The sequence below is a fragment of the Taeniopygia guttata genome, chromosome 1A (assembly GCF_048771995.1).
Source record: "Taeniopygia guttata chromosome 1A, bTaeGut7.mat, whole genome shotgun sequence".
Lineage (NCBI taxonomy): Eukaryota > Metazoa > Chordata > Aves > Passeriformes > Estrildidae > Taeniopygia > Taeniopygia guttata.
The window spans coordinates 29805641-29826674 of NC_133025.1; the positions used below are offsets into that span (position 1 = coordinate 29805641).

General features: G+C 41.5%; 1 protein-coding gene across 2 annotated transcripts in view; it reads right to left on the minus strand.

Moving 5' to 3' along the window:
• Window positions 1-21034, minus strand: part of SLC38A1 (solute carrier family 38 member 1) — a 42122-nt gene that overhangs the window by 19115 nt on the left and 1973 nt on the right. For both annotated transcript variants that reach the window (XR_012053075.1, XM_002194550.7), the window contains exons 2-5: window positions 14104-14316; window positions 6288-6363; window positions 5602-5717; window positions 925-998 (exon numbers count right to left, since the gene is read on the minus strand). Coding sequence is in view for 1 of the 2 variants with exons in the window: in XM_002194550.7 (XP_002194586.2) it covers window positions 925-998; window positions 5602-5717; window positions 6288-6363; window positions 14104-14222 (385 nt within the window). In the remaining variant the exon portion in view is untranslated. The remainder of the gene's footprint in view (window positions 1-924; window positions 999-5601; window positions 5718-6287; window positions 6364-14103; window positions 14317-21034) is intronic.

Here is a 21034-nt window from a genome sequence, read left to right on the forward strand (position 1 = left end):
ACACAGGAACAGAAAGAGAAATACTGCAGATGTTATACTGGGCAGATGATTTTTAAAATGTATCCCATTACCTGGTTTTCTCTGTGTTACCTTACAGCTGACATTTCTGCTTTAAAGTTTGTGTAAAAAGTAAGTTTGAGTTTAAATGTACCAGCAACATAGAAAACAGGACTTAGATTTTGGGAATAATGGGGCACAAATGTATCCACATTGAGGAAGCTGTACCTAGCTGAAATAGGCAGTTGCTGACATTATACATACTACACAGTAATCATGTGTGTCCAAATTGCATATTTAAATATTACAGTATTCTTATGCACAGATTATTTTTAAAATATGGCTTTAAACATTTTTAACAAGGAAAGAGGCTCTTGGACTTCAGAACACAGTGTCATTTGACATAATACTGTAGGCAACTTCTAATTTCTGTGTTTAAATAGTGTATCTGTGTTACAGTTACACTTCTCTATGTGAAGGAACTGTTCCCTTTTATTTTATTCTAAGGAAACTCCACCACAAAGATTATCAGGAGTTTCACACTAACCACTAAAGACAAACTGTATTTCCAGGTAAGCTTCACTATAGGCAAAGATTCATTATATTTTGTTTGCAATTTAATTTGTAATGCAAAGAAACTATATGAGCTCTTTCTTCTAGCTCACTGAAGATAACATTTTGGGCAGCAGAATTCATTCTTTGTCATAAATATTTCTCTTTACAGTGATGCTGTTCTCCATTGCCATGCCATAAATTCTTCAAATTCTTGTTAATTCTAGGCTTCTGACCCCAAGTGTGTCAGGCCTTCCTATTGTGTCAGCAAAGTGATAGAAACTCCCCATCTTACACAAAGCACCTGGCCTCATTTGAACACTTGTCACCTCTTGATTTTTACATTCTACTGAATGGTGTAACATACTAAATTACCTGTTTCCTTTGAACACACCAACAGGAGATGTATTGAATAAATAGACAGCAGCGTGACCGAAACCAAAAGCAGTCTAAAAAAGAATGGAAAATAAAGTTTACCATATGAGATGAGGTCTGACAGTGCAATATTTCCTGTCAGATCATGTTCCTATTGACTCTGAGATAACTTTTTATTGTCCTGGCAATGAAATAAGCCCTAAAATACATGTGATTCACGTCCTGGTTGCAGTTCCACCATGGAGGTAGAAAACTCTGCATGTAGAGGGATACAATCAAATAAGACTTAGCAGAACTGCAGCGTTACACCTCCCCATATTGAAAAAAGCAAGAATAAAGATGTTTTATCAGAGAGGAATGAAGATTTATCAGAGCACAGACAAGCCAGATATGTCACTCAAAATCCATTCTAAGGCTTTCTTTTTTTCTGGAAGCAGAGTGAAAATTTAAAGGAGAGTCCTTTATTTAAGGACTTCCATAAGAAATGGAAGCATCTTTTCCCAGGACAAGTTTCATACACTACCAAAGGGATACCCAAATGGCTTTTTATGTGTCTCACAGTGCCCGAGGAGGAAGATATAGGGAGTTAAGGCTTGACTGGCTTCCCTTGGGAATAAAGGCAGCAATCAAAGGCTTATACTTTGTCCAGGTAGAGATTCATGTTCCCTCACTGTTGTCAGTCCTGGCCTGACACGATCCATAATTTAACTTCACTCAGGAGAATTGTGGGAAGTAATGAACAAACTGTTTGTGTAGGGAACTTCCTGGCACAAATGATAATTACTCAGTGCCGGGGGCCAAGTCCATAAAAGCACATTTTCTCATTGCTCAATGTCTTTAATCCAAGCACCATGTGTGCCTTCCCCTCCAACACTCTGACACACAAAGACCTGATGATTTCATGATGTGTGCGAAGAGCATTCAGACAATCTGTTGGCAATTCCTCCCTTTATTATGACAACAACCCTCCAGACACCAAGAAAAACAAGGCTAAAATTCAAGAGAAAACAAACTGCTGCCATAGATAGGCAGCAACACATCTTTTTCACAGGATACATAGAAAGAATATAATGAGAAGCCTCCTCCCCCCACTTTTTTATTAGTTTAGACTGGAACTACTCTTGTGCCAAATAACTACTTTCATGATGATTAATTTCTTGGGGCCAGAGGAGCAGTGAGAAACATAAAGAGGTGATAGGAGGAACTATCCTTTCGCCAGCAAAGAATGATGGCTGACAATAACAACATACTCTTTGTACAGCCCTGAGGGTGTTTCTCCTTGAGAAGGTGGAGAAGGAAAGGAAGACTATACTAGCTGAGGTCACTCTGGTCCATTTTTTTGGATTTGCTAAGCCCTGCTCCTGCCTGTGCTCCCTGCCGAGCCGTTCCGCCCCTGTCTGCCTACAGACACGGCGCTCGGCCCCAGTGCTCAGCTGCTGGGGCTGACTCACTCCCAGCCCCAAATGGCTACAGCTCTGCATGCCAGCATCCAGTCTGTCTTCATATTAAAAGCTTCTGTTTTTCAGGCACTGAGCTCATGGAGCCTTTGCAGTGGTAAAAATAACACTCCCAAGCAGCCAGGTATTTATCTGATCTGTTGTCCTTAGCTCCCCATAGGGTTCCTACAGACACTTGGCATTTTCATTAGCACTGTATGAAAAACTTGTTTGTGTTAGGACTGTGGTATGGACAGGAATATTCGTGCCAGAACCACCCCTTGGAAAGGAATGAAAATGTCCATGCCACTGGCTTCACACAAATTCAAAACAGAAGCAGGGCAGCTTGCACTGCAGTCCCAAAAGCACTCCTCTACTTTTTATTTTGTCTGCTTTCAAAGAAGTGCTGGTAACTACGGAAGCCAACAGCAGATACAAAAGTTACCTTCCCCCAAAAGAATAAACAGTTTAGGCTAGGGGACTGATAGAACAAAGTGCTTCTGTGATGCTTTCTGCTGTCTTCTCTCAGATGCCACATCTACCAGGTAAACTGAAACCTGTGTTGTCCCTCTCCTCTGTGAAGTCCCAGGCTTTGGGGCCAGAAGACCTGTGAGGTTTATGCAGTCACAAGAATTATTTCACTGAGCTGTCCTGAACCCTCAAAAGGTGCAGAGGATGGAAGAGCACTGAATTTGCTCTCGTACAGCCTCCCTGCAGGCTGGTCTGCCAGCCTGCCCTAAAACACTGTGGGAGTTACACTGTGGCTTCCTGGCCCCTCCCAGACACAGCCAGCAGAAGTGGCTGCAGTGTGAAACTTCAGCTGTAGTTTCATACTGTTCCCAATCTAACAAGCCCCTCTGCCTCAGCAAGGTGTTTCAGATCATGTGCAGTGCTGGGTTAAGTGCAGGTTGAAAACACCTTGTGCTTGGCCAGCCCATATTTCTCTGCAACATGATCCATCACTTTGGCCCTGGCTCTCCAGGATGAAACCACAAGCAACAACTGCTCCTGCCATCCCCAGGTAGTCCAGTTTATCTCTAGCTTTCCAAAATTTTTCTGTTATCTTTCTACAGCAAAGTTTTCTCTCCTTTTGCATACTGTAAATTATGCTCTCTTTTAGTCTAGGCAGTAGTTATCAGTAACACTGGGATTAAGTTCCTCTGAATTCCCACCACCAGTAATTTTGCCTAGAAAGTATAATGCTTTGTTATGGCACTGTTAAGCAAATAAGATGTGTCATTGCCATGTTTATTTTGCACATCTTTTGCTTAGGATATAGGATCTGAATTGATCCAGATGTTCATGGCAGTACACACTTCACACTGAAGGAGCCCAAAAATTGTGAGTGGAAATCAGGATGGGTCTGTTTTGTTAGTGCTGAAAATGATCCTTTAATTTTTCTGCATCTGCAGAATTTTCAGCAATGGTGCATGCCAATACTGGATAAAGCAACCTAGAACCTTTCCAGAACTGTGCTACTCAAAGGCAGTGAATTCAAGATCTTTCTCATGTGCAAAAAGCAGTGGAAGTATTGTTAGGACTCTAATCACATGCAAAGAAGAAATTATCTACCTGTGACAGCGACAGTAGAACTATACACTTATGGAAAAAATGAACTGAATTTGTGTGTAAGAAACAAATCCATCACTAATGGACTAGGTTTAATGCTGAGATTATGGCATGGGAGCAGAACATTTAAAGCAGTTCAACTTTCAAGCATAACAACAGACACCACGTTAGGATCCTGCATATCCAGGCTTCAAAGAGGGAAGCTCTAAGCCTGCTCATGTAGGTCCTGCTAACTTCCTTTGATTTCAGCTGGCTGCTCTATCTCAAGGCAAACAGATCTAAAGGCATCATAAAGCTAACAAAAACTACTGTCCACTTTTAAATACATACAGTTAATTCTATGGAGAACAATGCTGTTATTTACTGAATGAGATCTCCACATTCATGTTTGGCAGTTTCTTGTACAATGTGTTGGTACAGATCTACACAGTCGCTACTTGAGTCACCAACATACCTTGCTAGAAGTTTCTCTGGTGTTCAGGTCGCCTGTCTGATCTATGTCACTTAAAAGAAACTGCATTTTTACATCTGCTAATGAAAGATGTAAATTACAGTCTAGCCTAGCTGGACAATAAACAGGAGTTCTATGCTCTTAAAGTAAATGGATTAACTCATTTGATTACTCCTAGATTTTACCCAGCCACAGCAAACTCTAAGCTAGCAGCATGGATCTAGCTATCCTGGCACAAAACTCCAGAGCAGATGGCTATATGTACCACTTTGGCCATCTACTCTGCTTTATACAGGGCTCAAATAATGTATTTCCCAAAATCCTAAGAAATGACAAAAGTTCTATATTTTTAGATTTGACATTAAAGAAATTAGAAATTTAGAGCAATCTGTAAATTCAATAACTGTGTTGAATTGTTCTCAAATATCGTAAATTATTGTATTTCTTCGCTCAATGAACATTTATCACTGAAATCTGCACACCATTCCCAATTGATTTCTTAACAATCACTTTTCAAAATTAAATGTCTCATACTGAGATACAGAACACCATCTTAGTCATTTAATGGCACTGTTTAATTTTTAAACTATTAAATTCTCTTTTATAAAAAAGAAAGCCCCTTATACAAAGCCCCTTCTTTTTTTTTTCTTTTTTTCTTTTTCTTTTTTTTTTTTTTCCCTGGAGTTAAGTAGCCCACCTCAGCTCTCTTCTATACTAAAATCTTGGCTATATTGGCTATATTTATGTTTGCTTTCCAGGATTCTCATTAAAGAAACTGTGGGAGTGAGATGAAAATATTGTATGCAATATATAAAGGAAATAAATATTCTTGGTTTAAAAGAAGTGTTTATTGCACCATGCTTTGAAGAAAGCTCTGGAGATCCTGTGACACAAGTAAGAACTCGGTACTAACTCACTGCAACTATTACCACTGAATATTTTTGATGTCTATGTAGCTTGCAGAGCACAGGAAAAAACCCTGTCTAGGTCTGTAGTAAATAACATGGACTTAATTTTCTCTAGCACTACAAGCAGTGTTTTCTTCTGCAAAAACATTTGACTGAAAAAAGATGTCTGAAACTTGTAGCTAATATTTTCAGGCTTGAATGCTGTACTTGATTACACATGGACTATAAATCCCTCCACTTGCTGGCAGTGCACACATTCTTTAAACACAGTGAAATTCCATGGAGATCAGCTGCTCACCACATGAATACTTACAGAAAAAGGAGAATTCCTGTGTTGGCCAAGGCAAAAGCAAGACCCAAAATCCCACTGCCCATAATTGCATTGCTAAGGTTGAAGACAGACATTCCCAGTGAAGTAGTTCCTGGGATCTGGAGAAATAAAGACAGATGTGTCAGAAACAGGTTGGAACAGAACAGGGACATGCACTTCTGCTTCAAATCCCATGTTCTGTGATGCATCAGATATAAGTAGCTACTGCTATGAAAACGATTTAATAAAAGTTATTTGAAAAAGGAGAAAGTGTTGCTGAGCTCTGTCACAGCTACGCTGCTCGCTGCCCAATAAGTTTTGTAAACTGACCCAAATGGTACAGGCAACACACAGCTCATACTGCACCTTCAGTTTTAAACCCCATCTTCCACTACACCTGAGAAACATCCTGGATGTGTAATTTAAATACAGTAAAGCCGTAAGGATCCACCATAACTTCCTGCCCAACAGAGGCCAGAGGGATTCCCTTGCCTCAACCCAACCAATATTCTTGGGAATTTTGTTTTGGGGTTTTTATTTAAGTGCTGATCCCAGGCAGCTCCTACTGGAAACTGAATTCAGTTATAGTTGTGTGTGCCCAGCACTTCTGAAGACAATGTCTAAAGGCCTTTCTTATACACAACATGCAGTTCATTTTGACAGAGAACAGAGCAGTGAGAGAGACTTACATATTCATCGCATTTCTTCTTCTCAAGGTGGCTGTTTGTGAGACTTCTTCTGCTTTCTCGATCCGAAATAAACTTGCTGAAAGAAGTCAGAGGATTTATTTCCAGCAAGTGCTTAGAAAATATGAACACAAGGTCCTGTGAAGCAAGTACAAGAAACCAAACAGACTTCCTCTTCCCTTCCCTATCAAACTCAAGCCTCCTGGGCATCAGCTCAATTACTTCCTGCCTTGCCAGGCTGGAAGGCCCCAGGCACAGGGCCCACCAGGCAGTGGTGATGACCCCTCCACAGAAGAGGAAAGCATAACAGCATCCTGTATAAAATCAAGCAGTTACAAGTCCTAAGTGGGGAACTTGGGATTGCAGCTGCCACTGGCCAGAGACAACCCCCTGTCCTCTGCATCCTCCAAGGATTATGGGAAAGGCTTATATTCTTTTACACGATTTTTGAGTTGAGATTATGATTGTGTACTGATACAACAAACCACAGATTAAGATCTGACCCTATCTGCTGAGGATCCAGTTGACTAGAAACTGTAAGTCAAATTGTACTCTAAATTCTGTATCATGCTACTTATAGATTGTACTGCATTGATTCTGCTTGTTGAAAATCCTGTACCATTCTAATCATAAATTCTGTGCTACACTAATCATAATACCCTGATAAAAAATAAACCTTTAATTGTAACTATGAATTACTGCCATCATCATTCTGCCAAGGATCCCTAAAAGATTTCAACTGTCCCCTCACTGTCAGGTGGCACTACAAAACCCTACATTGCCACTGAAACCTTAAGTTGCCTGTCCTGATTAGGGCAAATTTAGGAGAAAATCTCCAAAGGGGTGCCTCTAGAAAGCAAATTCAAGTGGACCCTCCCTCAACTGGTTCAGGAAAAGACTTCCTTGGAGGAAAATAGAAAAACTGTTTATTTAATCCACAAAGCATTCATCAGCACAGAAAATGAACAATACTAAACAATAAAATCTCTTGCCAATCTGAAGAGAGAACAAAGTCCTTTTCATGGGTTGTAGCTCAGCTAACTCGGTCTGTTAACAATCCTTCTGGTGCTGGAAATGTCCCAGCCCAGACCTGGCCCAGTGGGCCACATGTGCGACCTGCTGGTGCTCTTCTGGGTATTCAGTCCAGAGCAGGTTTAAACAGCTTCAAGAAAAAGAAAAACCACAGTCTGGGGAACTTCTCTGCCTCAGCTAGCTAAAAACTAACTTAAAGCAAAGGAGAGCTCTCTCCCGCTGTCCATCTGCAGACAACACGGTCCAGGAGAACGATGCAGGGGAGCAAGTGCAGTGTTTGATAACAAACTTCATGCTTCTTCTCTCCCCCACCTTTGCTCTCAGAACCACTCTTGAAGATAAAAAACTTATTTCTGGGCTAAAGAGACGAATGGGGATACAAGCATCATAAAGTCACCCCAGGACACTGCCACACAGGGTTGGTATGGCTGGAATATTGGCTGGACGATCCTGAAGCAGGCAACCTGCTCTGTCAGTACGCTGTTCTGGGCTACTGGATTTTCCTGTACGTGTCTTTCAAAACTCAATGCTGAATTAATCATACTGCAAAATTAAACACTTCTGTGCAGGGGAACATAGAATAAACAACTTTTCTTTCTCTTTACCCTTTACTTGTTCTGTGTCCTTGATGTATCCACATTTAGGAGCTTACTGTCCCTCTGTGGCAGTGCTGGCATCCTTGAGATTTACTACACTTCTGATTTGGATGAGCCGTTATTTTCTCACAGATCTTCTCTTCAGCAAACATGTTAGTTTGTATAAAGCATTCTTTCAGCTTTTCATCTTTTGAAGGTTTATGCACAATTAAGTCCCTGGCATCTTTGCTAATCCACAGATGGTTCTCAGTCTGCACTGGCTAATGCCTCAGCCATGGTACATGTCACATACCTAACCAGGGGCTGTCACCAGGTGTCAGAGCCCATTTTAGCTGCAGATACATTAAGCTGGCTCTTCTTAAATTGAAGCAGACAAACAACACTGAACACAAACAGCAGCACTGCTGGTCCTTTCCCACAGTGGGGAACATCTACTGGCCAGGCATGTATAGTTCAAACTGTGACTCAGAACTTTGCACCATCTCAGCACATCCAGCAGTATTCAGGCTGGTAATAAATCCATGAACTTGTAAAGATGAAACTTGAGCAAACTTCCCTACTGCCCCAGTTGTGGCCTAATTACTAGTGATAGGTACACTACAACAGCTTCTAAGGCTATGCCAAAGTCATGCAGATATAATACTGCTGACTTGGCTTCCACAGCTGACACACTGGGCCTTGTGTCTTTAACATTTTGTGTTTATGCCTTAAATCCAGGCATAGACAGCAAAATGTAAGTAGTATTTTAGCTGGGTTTTTTGCAATTTTGACTCTGCTTTTGGTCTGCTTTGATTTCCTTTTTATCAATAAAAAAGAACTATAGGCTTCTCCTGTATTTTTAAAATACTAACTTTGGCAATTAATTAGATGCAAAATATAGACATGATGTCAGATTTATCAGCTCTAACACAGTTAGAATAGATGGCTGAACCTCCTCCACCATTTCATGAAGTGAAAAGCAACCACTTCTAAGATAGACTGATATGAAATTAACTTTCCAAAGCTCACCTTGTAGGTATTTCACCCTTATGGAATAAAATCTCAACCTGATTTAGAGCATGTGCTTTTTCTCTTTCATGTCTGTTTGAAGCCCATCTCTTGAACACAGGCAGCAGAGTGTGAATGGCTTGAAAAAGACATTCCAGCTCTCTCTCGAAACACCCTGCAGGCAATTTGTACAGGCAGGAGCACAGAGAAAAGTTTTGTCTCTTTTGGATTTGTAACTGCTGCTGGGAACATCTGCAGACTTTGCCTTCTTCTGTCATTTATGGAGATCATGTGTCATTTTAGATTTTTGTCAAGAATTATGATAGGAGTCACTAGTCTGCTCCCCCCAGTTCTGCTCATCCCCCTGCAGCCAGTTCCCCCTTAATAATTACAAAAATAACAAATTTGTGCACACTATTATTATTGCCTTCTGATATTAAACTTCCATAAAAATGATTGTTAAAAAAATAATATACAATAAAGACAACACTTGAACAACATCGCTTGAATATAAAAGTGACCATTGCTTGAATATAACAGAGACTTTCCATCAGAATACTCCTGACAGAATAAACAGCTTCTGCAAAGCTGGTATCTTCCACAGCCAACAACCATGTTATTTCTTTCTGGATGTGACTTTGAGAGAACTAGTCGGATTTGATAAATTGATCCAAAGTATTTTCGTCTGAGTTAGTTCTAGAGTAAAAATGGAGTTGGCTTGTTGCCCAGCTGGGCTCATCCACCCCATGTTTTCCACATCACACTGCACTTTTCTCCATTTATGCTGTGTGATGTGTACAGGAGGGAAAAGTCAGACATGGGAATGAGGGCACTGGGACCCCAAACCATGAGGTACATAGCACTGAGCCCAGCTGTCCTGTGGGGGACGTCCCAGCCCTGCCTCCCAGCCCCAGCACGGCTTGCCCAGACAGCTCAGCAGCAATGCAGTACGGGGAGATGTGGGCTCTGCCTGTGCTGCATTTGCTATTGCAGGCAACTTAACCTGCAAGTCCAGAGCAGAGGTCTGCCTTGGGACAATGCTTGGTGCAACCATACCAGATCTTAAATGAAATAAAATGGAAAAAAAAAAAAAAAAAAAAAAAAGCAGGGTGGAAGGTAATCCAATGAATTCAGCAGACACAAATTTTATCAAGATATTGCTTTTTATATATTTTTTTTTTATTTCAGGGTGGTTTTTTTCCCTTAGAGCATATGAAAGGAAACATATGTTGGAGTACCGGAATCTCTAGTTAAACTGTGCCATGCATCTGCTCTGCTTGATAGACGTGCTTAGAAAACAAGCCATTCATTGTCACAGAATGTTGTATTTTGACCTTTATGAATATGACACAAAGTAAGTGAAATGCCTGTTTACGCCAGGCTCTCCCAGCCCTCCCAAGGATCAGAGGCCAGCTGTGAGAGGTGCTGTGGCAACGCACTGTAGGACTGTCTGTGCCATCAAAGCCTTGAGACTCCCTGACAAGCATGAAATCCATTTGCACTGATTGTTGTCTTCATTTCAAATGCTTTACCCATCATTGAAAGACATAACCTGTTCCTATATATTTCTGCTTTCCTGTTGTGTGTCCTGTATCATAGCTGAGTATGAACAGACTATACAAAACTTTTCAGATACATTAATTAAATATCCTGGCCAAGATAAAATTAGCTCATCCTTGTAATGCATGAAGCCTCACAGCTGGCCTGTAAAGACTATCTTAATCTAATTATTTTCCTGGTTTGATTTAGTACAAAGTAGAAACTTGGCCTTATTGATAAAGTGGTTTAAAAAGGATGATGTTTAACTATGGTTTCCAAATTTAATTTATTTAAGGACTTCAATGAGAAATGTTTGATTAAGGTGATACCCCCAAGCTAACCACTTCAGCTAAGCAAAGTTAGCCAAAAACCATTTAGCCATCTCAGATACGTTTAAGCACAATTAAATTAAAATGGTATTTTACAATGCCTTAAACATTTGTTAGGGAAAGCTAGTTTTGCCAAGATGACAGAACTTTATCCTTAGGCAGCTTCTTAAACTGCATGCTAACCTGAGCAGTGGCAAATATTTCGAGGGCAGGCATGAACAAGAAATGCAGAGAAAAGCTTAATCTGACTTACACTGTGAAACTGGGACCAGATCTTAGCATACCTACTAACAACTTTGTTAATTGAACAAGGGGTGCTGATAACCAAGACAGGCATTCAGACATCAGCTTTCTGAGAGCATTGTTATAGTTATAGTTAAGGAGTAAGTTATCTAAATACTGATTTACAATTATGTGCAGATATGGCAAAGTTTTATAGCCAGGAGACATAGTTAAAAGTCACAAAATCCACGTCTGGGTTTCATGCAAATCTCTGAACTGACATTTTCAGAAGACATTCCCATTCAACATCTGCATACAAAGAAAAACCCCTCTTAGTGCAGCCTCTTCAAATCAACATCCCCTTCCTACATATATTTAGGACCAGAAAAGGCTGGAAAGTCAAAGGAACACACAGATTCTTTTCCAAGATCAAGAAATATTTGGAGTTTACAGCCAGCTTTGGAATCAGCTTGTGCCTGGTGTACTACCTCCAAAAGACCCTTTAAAAGTTGCTCTACACTGAGCTTGAAAAACTATGTCCTGAGAGAAAAAAAAAAATAAATAAAACACAGAGTGCACAATCAAATAGGCTGAAACAAGAAAAAAATAAGTTGGTTGAAAATTACAGATCTAATCTAAAGCTCAAGTGAAATCAACAGAAAAAGTCCCACTGATTTTGATGGACTTGGGCATTTTACAAGGCCTCACATCACATGCCAGGCTGTACAAAATGTGTTGTTCACCATGCCTGTTAACCTCTTACTCCATGGAAAAAAAGGTGTTTGCCAAAATAGTTATAGGAAGGGACTAACTACATCCCTTCAGGATGCACGAGCGCAGAGCAGGATATGCCTGCCTGCTCGTCACACAGGATGACATGGAGGTGCTTGCACAGGGCAGCAGCTGTGGGTGGCTCAGTGACAGCCTCCAGTCCCAGGGTATGCTGGCAGGACTGCACCGGTGCCAACATGCTGCTGCACTGGTGCCAACATGCTGCTGCACTGGTGCCAACATGCTGCTGCACTGGAAGCTGTCATCAGTGCAAGCTGCCTTGAAACTCTTGGTTTGGACATGGTGAGGGACATGAACAAACTGGGATATACAGGGCAAATAGTCATGCATGGGATGCAAGTAGCTGTCCCATGAGTGCTGGGCAGAGGGCTAAGAGAACCATAACAGGCTCTATCCTATAGCCAAATGATATATCTTCCTTCCACAGAGGAAGGGAGTTCTCCAGAAAGGAATAGAAAATTGTGAAATACATTAACCTGCCCTAAGAGCCAGAACAGTAATCAGAAATTCTGCCTCTGAGTTCCTGTTTCCTCACTTAACTTTTCTTCTCCCTTTTGCAGGCAGTCTGGATCCAAGCCAGATCTCGCCACGCTTACTATGCCCTAACTCCACAGAGCACATTGTGACCACAGAGGACCAGGCACATACAGCACGCTCCTTCCCCACCCTCCATAAACATCCACTGACAATGAACACCAGCAGGGTTTTTCCCCATAACAGTTACTGATGGCATCAGCCAAAGTGCTGGGGAGGCACAACCAGCCCAGTATAGCCACTCCTTGTCTCAAGGATATAAATCCTCAGCAGCCTCCAGGGAGTGAATTTATCACTGTCAGCCCCTAAGCTCCTCTCCTTGCAACATGAACCAGCAGGAAAGCAAGCAGGTTCATACTGGAACTGTTTTGTTTTGGCAAAGTTGGAGGGTTTTTAGTCTTTCTCTTGCCTTTTTTTTTTTTTTTTTTTTTCAGAAGTGGTTTGTGTTTCGTTTTGGCACTTTCCATTAAAGTAGTTGCATCAGAAAATTCCTGACCAGCTCTAATCTTCATCAGCGCAGCTGCGCTGTGGTCACAGCACCGCCCGCCCTGCTGGTGGCGGCCCCAGGGCTGGCGGCGGGGACAGGGACAGGCTGGCACTCTCCTGCCCTCACACCCCCACCAGCCAAGCCCCCTGCTCTGTCCCATGGTACAGCTGGCTGGTTTTACTACTTGAATGGTGTGGACCATGCTGGGTGCTTATTCCCACAGCTGGCACCAAGATCTTTGTCCACCCATGCAGTTGCGAGTCTCACAACTGATCCTAATGTCACCTGGGAAAAAACAGCTCTGAATTTTGTTTGAATGCTAGAAAGTGAGTTTCTCACGTAGCTTAAGAGGATGCTGCCAACAGGAAAAAAAGCAAGAGAAGACAATTTTAAAGATCATAAAATAGGTGGTGGCAGCCCCACAGAAGGGAGCAGAACGATGTGCTGGCACAGGCTTCCTATGCAGGCACTGACTGGCCCTGTGCTCCACCTTGGTTTGCAATATTTGAACAGGAAGTTTGATCAAAACAGTGCTTCCTATTTTACAGCTCACAAAATACAAACAGGGTCTGTCATCAGGTCTTTGCTGTAAAGCACCTGTTGGAGGCTGGCAGGAAGGGCTGAATATCTTCTCTCTGGAGAAAAGGCAGCTCTTCAGAAATGACCATAAGCTTCTAAAAAAAGCCAACAGTCTAATAATTGTATTGATAATTATTGTAACTAATAATTTCCACCAATATTTTTTTAACCTTGATCTGAGTTAGGTGCCAGACACTGTTTTACTATCTTCTTGCCACCTCTGCCTCAAGGGAGCAAACCGCTGCCCATTTTATCTTGTCAAAGTGCAAATACAGACTGGAACTCCAAATGCTGCCAACCACACCAACTGTAACTCCCCAGAAGCTTAGATACATGGAGATGGCCAGACAAGTTAAAGTTGTCATATCAGAGATTAAAAGTCAACCAAAAGACTTCCCCAAAATTATACCATTGTATTGTTATAAATTCTTTGCTGCGTGGAAGCAGACATCCAAAAATTTTGGCTTTTTGCTGCATTATATGTTTATGAATTTTATTAGACTAATTTGAAAGATTCAAAATGATGAATAAATTGCTACTCTGTTTGCTTTATCTGCTATTGCAGCCTATGCCCAACAGATGCTATGTATGAAATTCAAATTACATCTTCAAATGGAGCATGACTTGGTAATGAATAATTCAAGCTATCTACTGAAAATTAGAATGCTGTTTTTAAACGGTGTGTTTCTTAGCAGAGGCAATGTCAGTGGAAAAATACTCACCTATTTATCTGGCCATTTTCCACCTCTGTGAAATCATTTGAATCATTGCTGATGTTATCATCTTCAGGGACAGTCATATTCTGCAATTCAGTCAATTCTAATCCAGCTTTGAAAGGCATGCTGGGTGAGGAGCTGTGCCTATCCAAGTGGTTCTTCAAATACTAGTGTTTGGTTGGTATCTTGTGAGTAAACTGCAGCCACAGTGTCAGCAACCTAAATAAAACAAAAGGAAAAAAATCCAAGATGTATACCACCAACAGCAGGCAGTATCACCAGGAGAAACCAGTGAAACCTGCACAGGAGAAACATCCATACCAACCAATTTTGTACTGTTAGATGGACCTCAGGTTATTATCTAAATACACTGCAGAACAGTAGTAACCTTGTATGTCTTAATGAGATCAACCTCACAAACCTTATAAATTTACCCTGTCCTGCAATCAATTGCTGAAGAAAGTATTTTTTTTTTTTAAACTTGTGAGCAAACCCAGCCTGTTTGTTTCAGGAAAAAAGATTAACCTCAAATTAAGGAATAAAAATTATTTGCTTGTCCAAGTCCTGATTCAATATCTGGTGTTTGTCTTCTGTATGCTCTCTATTCTTACTTAAGAATATAAAATACATGTCCATGCTGATGCTAAGTGGGATAGAAAGAGGGATAGAGTTATCCCAGTATGCTGTTCTACTAATACATGTATTCCAACCTGTTAAGGATTTTTGGGAAAGCACAGGTGCAGTAGATGCTTTGTTTAAGTTTTTGGATGGTTAAACTTGTTATGAACAAGGAGAGAAACAGAAAAAACATAAATCCCTAAGCTCACGTATCACAGAAAGAAAGAGCAATGTATACCTTGTGTCAAGCACTTACTATCCAGAGACCAGGTGATCTCTCCTCTGATAGATGTGTTCCATAAAAGCAGAGAAGAAAACCAAAGGCAGATCAGAGAAGTCTGCTACAGTGACATACTTCCTCATCAGCAATGCAAATCAACTGAAAGACCAATATTTTCCGGAGTCCAACCACTCTCGGCTGAGCTACAACTCCAGCGTGGTAGTGAGGCAACAGTATGTTACTCACAAACAAGCTCCTGCACCACAACTCTCTCAATTCCCCTTTTGTGAATGAATTTCCTGCAGTATTGTCAAACAACTATTCAGCCTGGGGTACATGGTGAACCGTAAGATACCAGATTAATTTGGGGATATTTTTAAATTTTCAGGGTTACCTCAAAGCCATCACACTGCATGCAACCAAAGAAGCATGAGTATCCCCAGGCTCTTGCAGGGTGAGACAGGAGGATGTAGTTCACTTGTTCAGTTATGACATCTGCCTGTTTCAAATTAAGTTTACAGAAGCCAGTACTTCTGTTTTATACCACATCCCCACCGCACAGAAGATAGCTTTGCAAATGAGCAGTTTTTTCCCTGTAGATACTTTCTCAGAAATGCCATTTTCAATTCCTCAAGAGCCCACCGTGTCCAAAGTGCAGGTGCCAGGTCTAAAGGCTGCCCTCGAGGCTAACAGAAGGATCCCTTCTCTTCAACGGAAGGAGCAGCTAAGCGTGTGATTATAGTGGCAAACACTGCCTGGTGCAAGGGTAGAGTTCGGGGTGTGTGAGCTGGGTACTTCTCAACTCCTCTGCAAAAGAGATTTCCACTACAGATACCGGGAGAAAACTGCTCAGGTATTAAAATGTTGGCACAATAAAATATTTTTAAAAAATTGATTTAGGCTGCTGATAAAAAAATGCAGACTGGCAAGCAGAGGGTGGTTTTAGCATTCTGGAACAGTCTTCCCGGAGGCTGCAGGGATAAAATAGTCTACCTATTTTGGAAGAGAAGCACAATCTTTTTATAAAAGGATAAAGCCACAGGAGACGGTGACTGCTGAGGTGACAAGGACCAAGCCCACTGAATTCTGAAGTTTCTTGTGACCATGTATTCCTAAAATAAACTCTTTCTTAAGAGACCCGGCAACCTCTGTACCAGGATCTGTGTCCCCTGGCACTTTAAAACCTGTGTAAAGGTTCAGCTGAGATTCAACCAGCGAAGCTTTTCCTTTGGGCACCGTTTTGCATCCTGATGCCCAGGAGGATTTTCAGAACTGCCTTGACATTGCCCGTGCTTAATAAATTCCCCATTAAGTGTTTCAAAAGCAGGTGCTGAAATTAGCAGCAGTGTGAGGTAAGCAGCACACTGGAGAGCCGGCTGCACAGCTCGCTGACGTGTGGCTCCAGCTTTGCCCTCTGCCCCTCTGTTCCTCTGTCACTGAAACACTACAGCACCAGACTGGCAGGAACACAGCTCCCTGCTTCATTCCCAAGGAATCTTTGCAGCACAAAACGTGACAAGCTTTGTCTGTTCAACCAAAACCCTGCTTCTACAGAAAACTAATTGAATGAAGACTCTTCACAAGGTCATGTTGTGATAGGATAAGGGGGAATGGCCTTAAACTGAAAGAGGACAGGTTTAAGTTAGGTATTAGGAAGAAACTCTTCACTGTGAGGGTGCTGCAGCACTGGAACAGGTTGCCCAGAGAAGTTGTGGATGCCCCATCTCTGGAGCTGTTCAAGGTCAGGTTGGATAAGACTTTGCACAACCTGGTGTAGTGGAATGTGTCCTTGCCCATGGCAGAGGAGCAAGATGATCTTCAAGGTCTTTTCCAACCCAAACCCTTCTATGATTCTATAAGACAGAGCAAAATCTTGGAGCAAGCTGAAGCACCAGCAACCATTCCAGCAGATTTCATGTTTCAGATGGATGAGTTGCTCCCGTAGCATAATGACAGCAAGCACAACTCTGAATATGGGTCAGTTTCTTGCTAGGATAAGTGATTTATTAAAAAAACACCAAAACAAAATCCTGAAACAAACAAAAAAATCTTGAATGACATAACGCATAGCACTTCCAAGTATGAGAAAACCTGATCTCAGTGTCAAAACATGAGGTGGGTGAGGAGATAGTGGTGGGGCTGCAAACTGAAGTTTTCACTGTCATGGAATGAATTCATCACAAATCTTGGGCAAAGTAAAACCAACATGTCCTCTGGATCTCCACCTATAAAATTAAGATGATAATAGTGACACTAACACTCAGTTTGTGAGGTGCTCGAAGATTCAAAGGTTGATACAAGTGTGATACCTGGAATAAAACACTATGCAAATCACAAAATATTTGCAATGATAACTTTATCTTAGAGATATACAGAGAAAACCCTTTGTCATTGCTAATTACTCTGGGCACTCTCCACAGTCAATGGACTATAAGTGTTCACATGAATTTCATCCCCAAATTACCTACTCTAAACTTCAAGTTCATCCATGTGACAAATCCCAGAAACTAAAAAAAAAAATCTAAAATACTAAAAGGTTTCCCATTACAGATAATTCATGCCAACTAGCTTAATTCCCTACAAATCAAGTGTCCACTCCAAGCCTGTCACTTGGCCTTTACAGCAGAGCCTGGTGCTGCCAGAGGACAACCTGTCTGACCCATGGGAGGGGTCTGCAGTTACACTGAGCTGTTCCCTAAAATTACAATAGCTTTGCTCCCAAAAGGAGATTCAATGCCGGGATACCTGAGCAAGTTGCTACCTCAGGTGTATGTGCCATTAGTGCTGTGAGAAAAAAACCCAAAATTGCTTCAATAAAAATTCACCATATGTTGATACTGAGCTATATTGGAAGCAGCAGGGTAACATATTTGTACTTTTATGGCCTTTTCATTCAAGAAATGTCTTAGAAGAAATGCAAATAAAAATGCTGTGTTGGCAAGAGTTCTTAGGCTGAGCTTTATTCCTAATTCACATGAAAAGACAGTAAATAATCACGTGAATAGTGAATGCAGAAATTCCAATCACCTCAGTCACTGTGCCTACTCCTCTGTCTTACTACTCAGCCGTAAACCTCTCGAAGGAAAACTTCCAGAGGCTCACCATCAAACCTCTCTTTCCAGACACACACTTAGTAAATCACAAAGGACAAATCAGAATTTTGCTCTTGCTTCAGATTTTTCTACTTAGATGGGCAAGCACTCCTTCTTGAATAAGGCATCACCCCAAGAGAAAACCAGCAAAGAGCTAATGACTCTTCAAAATGAAGCTCAAGGATCGGCGGTTGGTAGCTGATCCAGCTCCTCTATTTAGCAGAAAAAGCATTGCTCTGGCCTAGCAGCTTAGCTTTCTCTTTAAACATCCCATGATATGTCTTATAAAAGCCATTACAGATAATTTATTTGTTGTGTGCTCCTTGCAGAATATGGGAAAGATTACAACTGGTCACAACTTCAGGAGGACTGTGAGATGACACAAGAAGATAAAATGAGTTTATTATTTTCAAGGACACTGAGACCTTCACAAGCCATTAAAACATATTCCAAGAATTGTAGTAATTTTTTTCTGTTGACTTGTGAAACATAAAAAAAAAAAAAATCCCCACAACTCCAGTTTCCTGGACTGTTAAAATTCCACAAAAGCAGTAATGGGATCAAAAACTTATGTTTTAAAAAAATATGATAATACAGACAATCTATTTCTTCTGGTTCATGCATGAATCCTTTCTAGGCCATACATGGAAGAGGTATAATCTCAGAAAACACCCACCAGAAGTTGTGTTTGTAAAAAGAACATCATCACTCCTGGTAGTAATCACAATGGCTTAATTCACATGTCATATTTTTTTCATATCATGTAAATGACACAGTTCTGGAAGTGTCATCTTAAGGCACATGGCTGCTCAAAAGCCGACCCAGTATGCGAGAGGCATTTGGGTAAGTGGTCAATCTGGACACCATCTAGTCCATTTCTGGGTACGGTTTTTGCAATATGCCTTTTCACTGGGCACTTCATTCGCTGGGCACTTCCTGCAGACAAATGGTCTTGGGGCTGGTAAATATGCAAGACACAGTAAGCACTTTTAACTATGGAATTCAAGATAATTTGCTCAAAAGACAAAATGTGACTCAACTTTCTTCTCAAAGAGAGTTTTGCCAAGAAAAACTTGGTTACACGTCATCAGAACCCTGCACGTAAGTTTCGCACAAGCTGTTTTTACTTCTGCAATGCCTGAGATGTGATACATCTTTCTTTGCTCATACTTTTGAAAGTTCTTTCAAAGAAGAGCAATATGACCGGTAAGACACCATGGATATAAATAATGAAACACGGAGACTGAAACTGTGTGTACGAACTGTTCACTTAAATGACAGAAAGCAAGAATAGGCTTTATACGTAACAGTATCACACTGGTAGGCAGGGAAGCAACTATCTCCTTTTTGTTCTGCATTGGTAACACCTGACATGAGGGACATAAAGCTCCAGACTTACTGCTCATCTACAGAAAGGACAAAATGGAGAGATTAGAGAAGAGCCGCTGAGATAACAAAGAGCTTGGAAATTAGACTGACTCACATCCACTGAGCAAACATCTGCAGTGCTTGAAATGTCATTGCCTCCAGCTCCTCAGCTCTGCCCCTCTGCCGCAGGCTGCGGCCACAGGAGCAGTGGAAGGAAGCGGGCTCGCCCCAGCCCAGGGCTGTCCCAGCTGGGCCCAGGACCACAGAGAGCCGGCACGGTGCTGGCACACGGCTCAAAGGATGAGGGCAGCGTGGTAGCCACGGCCTTGGTGCTGCTGCTGCCATTTGCTTGGTGCCTGCAAGCCACCACCTCTCCTCCCCAGGCTCCTCTCTCTCCCAGGGCATGCAAGATGGAAACAGCTAAAAGATAAGATGGGGGGTGGGAAAACATGTGGCAGACGTCTTGGGAAGGAAGCTCAGAAAAGGGTGCTATAAAACAGAAGTGATGAGAACAAATGTGGATCGTCAGCCTTTTTCTTGGTAGTGCACGACCTTGTGCTGCAACAGAAAAATGTTCCTGCTCTTCCCCATCACTCTCCACACTGCCCTTCCAGCTGCCATGAAGAAAGGGAAGACAGTCCCAAATTAAGTTTCGACAGGCTACTCAGCTGATCAAAGGCAGGCAAATAAGAAACCATAAAATCCCAGTCTGATTCACCAAGTGGTTCATTACTTTAGGCAAAACACTTAAAGATGAGCCATAAAGCAAAATGGTTTTAAGTACATTTTTGTTTTGAGCCCTTCCCAGTCAAATTAGGAAAGGCATTTGGCAGAGGAATATAGTCACATTTTTTCCTCATTATATTTCTTTGTGAAATCCTCCCAACAGTCTTGGTTTTCAGAAGACATCTCACAACACACCGCCACAAATAAATGCACTCTTGTCTTCCACAGAAAGTGGAAATGTTGCATGAGTGGGGCTTTATGGGTCACTGCAACAAAACACACTATCCAGATGTATTTCTAAGGGTTAAACAGCAGCTCTGAAATTCCCATTTAAATAAACTTTTTACTACAGAAGGAAGAATCCTGCATATAAGTTCATGTGTAACTCACTTTTCCTCTGCCCCACTTTACAAGTAATATACCTACCTCAGTTTTCTTGACTGTAAAAGACTCAAAGCAATATTTACCTGATAAGCTTGGGCAAATATTGTAAGAGTTAACTGCAAAACACATAAAAGCTGCCATATTTCCCAAGAGCAGCTGCTCAAACTTCTTGGATTGGATTAAGGTCACAGCACTAAGTATCCATCAGAAAGAAAACTGAATTCAGGCTTAAAATATTTAAATATTTTCACAACATCCACTTGGCTTCACAATACAAACATGTGAGTGATGGTTATTATCATGTTACTTGCTACGCAGATTTCAACAGAAATGAGCAAGATGCTAAAAAGAGAGAGAAGAGCACAGGAGAGAGTCCCCTTTCTGCTCGGTCCCCACTCCTACACTGCTAAGAACAAGCTCCCAAAACAGCAAACACAGACAAAATGTAGGACAGAGACCCAGGATGAGCAGCCTCCAAGCAGGAAGAGAGAGCACTGCCTCCCCTTCCATCCTTTGGGCATGAAGGAGG